At 40.5% G+C, this 6,515-nt stretch overlaps 1 protein-coding gene across 2 annotated transcripts in view; it reads left to right on the top strand.

The window, feature by feature from the left end:
* CAMKMT (calmodulin-lysine N-methyltransferase) overlaps positions 1-5,794 on the top strand; it is a 404,052-nt gene extending 398,258 nt beyond the window's left edge. Inside the window, exons 11-12 of one of the 2 annotated variants that reach the window (XM_060169393.1) lie at positions 685-806; positions 1,765-5,794. In XM_060169393.1, the coding sequence (XP_060025376.1) occupies positions 685-762 (78 nt within the window). In that variant the 3' untranslated portion in view covers positions 763-806; positions 1,765-5,794. Of the gene's footprint in view, positions 1-684 lie in introns of both variants that reach the window. The other variant, XM_060169392.1, reaches the window with a different exon arrangement.
* The last annotated feature ends 721 nt before the right edge of the window (positions 5,795-6,515 follow it).

Here is a 6,515-nt window from a genome sequence, read left to right as displayed (position 1 = left end):
AATACGATTCTGAAAATTATTCTAGCTGAATGAGGAAAAGTGTACTTTAGATTTGAGAACTCTGACTGGACTTTTAAGTCTATCATGGGAAGGCTCTCAGAACTCCACCTGAATAGTACCGAAGCTTTTGCTGCTCCTGTTGTTGGAATCTGTTTTCCTCCTCGGAGAAAACAATGCTTGAATTACTTATCATTAATACTGAAACCCCTAGGAAGCAGCTGGAGAGCCTCTGAAATGTCTTAGGCCCCACCAGTCTGTCCCTTGTGCCCAGGTCTCCAAATGATCTGAAACGCCTGCCGGCCTGATTCCTGGGGCACTGACAGGGGGCAGAGAGATCCAGGAGCAGAAACTTCGACGCCAAATGGCTGGTCTGGTGAAGATGAGCAAGCCCCCAGCTCTCCCTGTGCCGAAGTACCTCGGAGTCCACAAAGTCATAAAAGCATCCTGGCTATTTATGAAAAAACACCCTACCCCTCACCAAAAAAAAAAAAAATCCCAGCTTGATACATAGTATTGTCTTGTCACTGCCACTGAGGACCACTTTGGGTTGCTTTTTTGTGCTTTATTTTTCCAGAACAATATACTTAGGTAAGAAGTCTTCCTTCTACTCAACTTTAAAACTGATTGGTGAAAATTCCTAATTGGAGTCTCCTTACCCTTTTTTCCTCTATTATTCTTTTTCAGTTGAAAAAGGAAAACCAGGATATATATGAAGAAAACCTTCATTACCCACTTCTGCTTATTTTAACCAAAGATGAATAGAAGATTAAGCTGCTCGAAAGACAAAGAAAACATCCAGTGCACAGGCAGGATTTTCACAAAAACAGAAATCTGTAACGGGTATAATATGCAGTAAGCCGTTGGCTCCCTGAGATTTTCAAGCCCCCAGGACATGGGCCCCAACTGCCTTTGCAACATTCCATGTGTGGGTTCCGGGGTCCACCTGTCCTCACCCACGTTGACTCCCCAGCCGTCCTGCTTGTTGCTCTTCCTGCACCAAACTTTTTTTTTCTTTTTTTTTTCTTTTTTTTTTTTTGGTGGTACACGGGCCTCTCACTGTTGTGGCCTCTCCCGTTGTGGAGCACAGGCTCCGGACGCGCAGGCTCAGCGGCCATGGCTCACGGGCCCAGCCGCTCCACGGCACGTGGGATCTTCCCGGACTGGGGCACGAACCCGTGTCCCCTACGTTGGCAGGCGGACTCTCAACCACTGCGCCACCAGGGAAGCCCTGCACCAAACTTTTGTCTTTAACTAGGTATAAGCGGCCTATGTGAGATTTGAATTGGGCTTGAGAGCCACCCAAGTATTTTTCCCTCTCATTGAGACAGAATTTCTTTTGGTGATTCCCACCCCACCCCCTACCCCCCCTTTAGAAAATATCTTGGTCTTTGTTCTATTTTAGTGGTGGTCATTTTTCATCTGCCAACCCAGCAAACATGATGATTCTTTCCTGGTTAAAAAAAAGAAAGAAAGCAAGCAAATCTTTCAGATCACCCTCAAATTAATTGTATTAAATCTGCCATCTCTGTTTTGCTGTCTCTCTCTCTCACCCATCCTCCTTTTTTCTTTTAAACAGGATGTTTTTTTTCCCTATAGATGTATAAGAAATGACTACATCAGCCCAAAGCCTCATAAACTGACCGTTTGTCCTCTGGACACAATAGCATGGCCAGCCCTCTGCTCCTCCTCTCCAATTATGTGTGATTAGTCTCAATGCGTTGTGTCAAGGAGGAGGAGTGTGCTGAGTGCTTATTATCTGTTTAGGTACAAGAAGAGCACATTTAGGCTCTGACTATGGATGAAAAGTGAGCCTTTATCAGGGCTCAAATCTACTGCTGTTCTCCAGGCCTCTTTCAAAAGAGGTCCTTTCCAGGGAAATTTTGAATAAATGGTTGATAAAACGAGATGGCAACCAGGGCGAGTTTTTAAAAACTCAATCACACAATTATCTGATTGAAAGTAAGTATATATAGTCCTATGCAGCAATGCAAGTGTATGGTAAACATTTAATATGTGCTACCTAGGATTAAGAGAGAATGACTTTTCTGCAGGGAACCCAAGCCTCTCCTTGCCTGGTTCATCCCGGAGATGCTCTAATGCCTTTTGTGGAAATTCAGATGTTTATCTGTAAGGAATCATCTGTGTCCACTTTCACAGTAATGTCATTAGTAGGTTAGCTATATATCCTCCTATCTTTAGTAGAGGCAAAGCGTGTATTTAGCGTGATACAATTAAAGTGATAGGTGGGAGACTGGGGGCGAATCCTTTTGCATATTAAGCAAACTTAGCTGTCATAAAAACAGCGACTCTCAGATGTCTTCTCTGCTCACTTCTATCATCAAACAAATTTTTCACCATCAGTTTGCATGTTCTTGTATTCACCACTTTTTCTGCTCCATTAGAGCACCTAGATGGATCTCTGAAGGCATAGGTCAAGTCGCAGTTAGATCATACATTTCTTTCTCACAAAAACTTGAATTGCAATGCCAAGTGATGGGCTAACATCACAATAACAGCAATTTATTCCTCTTTGGATAAAACAGCAGTCTATTCTCAATGCTAGATAAAGACCAGGGCAATGCAAACCAGCCATTTAGCTGAGTAGTTCAGCTAGTGGCAGCTCTCCTTTGGCGACTGTATAGGTTGCACACTGGCTTCCTATTTTCTTGTTTAAAAAATCAGAATTCGGAATGTTTTAAAAGGCAACACAGGTAGTTCCATTTATACTGGTGAAAATGCAGAGAAATGATTTCTTCCTGCAACTAAATCTGCCAGACAAAGAAAACCCATCCCTGCAGTAGCATCTAAGATCACCTGTTCTTATTTTTTCTTGTAAAATATAGAGCATCAGAACCATGAGAATAGTTCCATTTTTTTCTCATGAAAATACATGAATTGGCGAGAATTCAGTTTACATTTGTGTGTTGTGGGTGTAGAAATCCAGTGTTTATTTTGCTGGAAGAAATTGTATTTTAAAAAGTAAATTAGTAGTGTGTTTTTTCTTAATATCTGAGAATAGTGTGTACAGTTACCTAAGCTGGAGACAGGGTATAAGAATTGAGCTGTGCTACCAAAAGACATTGAGTAAAGAAATATGTTCATTGTGACTAAAACCTAGAGAATCTTTTGTAAAATGTTAAGGGTTTCATAGATTTGCTCTTTATGGGACCCTTACCTGGAGATGTCACTAGTCCAGGCTCTTTGGAAGTTTGTAAGAAACTAATGTTGTATATTATTGAATAGTTTAAAAGTGTTTTTATTTTCCCAAATTTTGGCGAAGTGCCAATATTGAGAGGGGAAAAAATTATAGCTGCTTTAGAAAGTTTATCCACTTACATTTCTTTTGAACTTTATGGTTAAGAATTGTTTCTCTGCATCGGTATTGGGTTGCATAATTGCAATTGAAATGCCCCATTTCATAATTGTCTGTGTAATTGTGCCTGTGTTTGTTTCAAAACAAAGCCTGTCTGAAATCATAAGAATTATTACTGTATTCCTGTTTCCTGTGTACCTGTATCTTCTGAGAAAACTCACAAATCTCTTTTGTCATACTAAATAGATTTGGTTGGGTATGAGAATGTTTCTAATATGGCCCATGGTCAGTTCTAATGCGGTGATACGAACAGCCGCATACAAGTTGGTTATAAGAAATATATTTTATTTTATAGCAAGACATATGCTGTGAATTGGGATAAAAGTGCTAGAAAAGACTACCTAAGAGGTTGATGCTATTTTGTGTAAATTGTGTATTTTGTTGGCTTTTTGACTGAGCACGAAAATGTAACTTCCATTAGGGTAGGGTAATTTAGGTGCTCTGTATTCAGCAGAAAACTTGTCGGGCCATAAAAGCTTTTCTGGCTGGTTCCTCCGGTGTTTTCAGAGAAGAGCTGCCCGCCCCTTGCTGTTTTTCCCTTTGGCTTCAGTATGGGCTGAATTTACCACTGCATACCTGTTGAATCAATTTGGGGGATCTAGCAGTTAACTGAGTGAATGGAAGGATTAGTGGCCTTTTGGAGCCCTATTTCAACAGCCAGGTGTCTTTCCTAAACTAGTTAACTGCTTTTGACAGTTGAAGAACCTGGTTTTAATACCACAGGCAGGAGATTGTTGACGTAGCGGGGTTTTTGTGTTTTTTTTTCTCTCTACTATCAAAGTGGGGCATACCTTCTTCTCCTAAGGGTTAGGCTTCTTCTTTTTTAATAGGAATGGACTGTCCCCTTCCCTCAACACAGCTTCCATGGGGCTTTTGTGCTTAGTCAGCATTTGACTTGTTTCCAGTATATGCCAAGCAATTGGGTGGCATTGTCCAGCAGTGGACTCGGGGGAGGGGGCAGAATGCTCACGCAGGGGAGGGAGTCATGTGTACGTAGATACACACTCATAGACACACTCACAGGGAAGATAAGGCTGTTTAGACCCTCAATCTGCTTCCAGATTCCAGGTACACTCCCCACCCCAGATCAAAGTCTCCTGAGTTGAGACTGTATGAAATGTCAAAATTAGGCTGAGTGTATCCCAGAGAGGAAAGATTGATTTGAAAGTCAGACTGGGTCTCCTTAGACACTGAATTTAGACAGTGGGCAAATATGTTTTCCTGAGTGGACTATTTCCAAATTAGGAAGCAGCCCGTTGGTGTTTAACAAACCATTAAGCCTGAAATGCCACGTTTAATTCTCAGATTTCATTTTACCCAGAAACCTTACTGCCCAGACTGTGACTAAATGCTCACTCTGTTCTCTGCCCTGGACGTCTGTTCATTTGGAGTCTATCTTTTGCCTTTTTTGTCCCCCTGACTTTTCAATTAATACATTTTTTAATAGATAAAACAGATCATACTGTGACTTTTAAAATGTCAACAAGCTTGTAAACAGAAATGTAATAAAATGGCTAATAGGAGATTCAATAGTTAATAGAGGGCCTGAAGTGTGAGCAAATACAGTAGCTGTATATTGGAAACTGTGCAAGTGAAGATGGCTTTAGTATTGCAAACTGAGGAAGAAAATTGTTTTTAATTAGCACCTTCATAAGAACTGCTGATTAATACTGTTTTGTTTGGTGAAAAGCTTTCAGCTGAGTAATTTGTACAGCCATTACAACAGTTTTGTTAGAGCGGGACTCCTGTTGTTAAACACAAACAGCAGATGATAATGGTGGAAGATGAGTTTGTCATGTAACAATTTACCTTATTGAAAAAAGCTTTATATTAAACCCAATACAGTCGGTACCAGCAGAAATCACATATTTTACATCCTCCCAAAATTGCAGTGTGCCATGCTTATATTTTTTTTTCAGGGACTGGAAGCAGATTTTATATCATTTATAAAATTATATACACAATTTAAAGGTGGTGTAGCATGGACAGACCACTTTCTCAGCAGCAGCTTACATCGGAGCGGTAAAGTGGCCGTGTATTCAAACACTTTCTAACTATACAAAGCAGGTTGGAAAATGGAATCCTAATTAAATAATGTTAGATGTAAATTTGCATTGGGACTGGATGTAGGGAAATAAGAATTAGTGTTTCTGCCTTAGGTGAGTTTATCACACATAGGATCTTTAAAAACAAAAACCTCTTTCGCAAGGAAAGTTTAATTAACCTTTTCTCTTTTTTTTTTGGAGGTGTTTTTAACTGACCAAGGAGAAGAGTACACATTCAGTGAGACCTGACCAGGGAATAAGAGGCTGATTTCAGTGAACTCCCATCAAATGGATATTGCCCTAGCCAGAGGCATGGGAACTTTTCTTTTCTTTTTAAATAAAATGCAGTGGTAAAGCATATTTGCATTAAAATATTACACAGACCAAGGCTGGTAAGAACTGTAAATTATTGGAGTGGCGTAATAGAGCATGAGATTTTTTTTTTTTTTAGACAGGCCTTCGGGGTAATAACAAGGGTTGAGGCTCACGACAGTGCCAAATAAGCTTTAGACAGCATAATAGTCTGCAAAGAAAGCCACAGAGCACTAATGTGAAGGAAGAGCTGTCCACCACATGCAGCAAAAATCACCAAAGGTCATTTTATGGTAGCAATTGTGACATAAAATTGGTGGTCATGCTACATGCCTAATACTCAGCACAGCTTTATAAATGATGGGCCCCTAGCGATGGCTGTCATTAAGTGCTTTCATCATAATAAACTTTAAACTGTTGGCTTTATGAATCGCCAGCTAGCTTCAGCTGTTCGTTGGATGGAGCTTGCAGTGCCTTAAGTGTGACAAGACCTATTAGGAATTGCAACCATGTTTCAAGCGTACTTGGCTTCCCCACTCCTGGGGTGATTGCTGCCTATTAAACGGCGTCTGGGAAGATTTTCCTCCAGCAATCTCTGATCAAGAGCTTTTTTGGGCTTTGACCTGCATTTCCTTCAAGACTTTCTCTGAGGAGTTTTATAAGAGCAAAACTCCAGAGGATTTATAGCCACTTCTGATTAATACCTTTCCAGTTTTTCTAGCAACTCTCCCACTGCTGCACAGAGAAAAGCTTTCATTGTTCCTGAGATGCTTATTTGTGACCTT

The sequence above is a fragment of the Lagenorhynchus albirostris genome, chromosome 13 (genome assembly GCF_949774975.1).
Source record: "Lagenorhynchus albirostris chromosome 13, mLagAlb1.1, whole genome shotgun sequence".
Taxonomy (NCBI): Eukaryota; Metazoa; Chordata; class Mammalia; order Artiodactyla; family Delphinidae; genus Lagenorhynchus; species Lagenorhynchus albirostris.
Note: the sequence above shows the minus strand (reverse complement) of the source record. Positions and strands in the feature narration are given on the sequence as shown.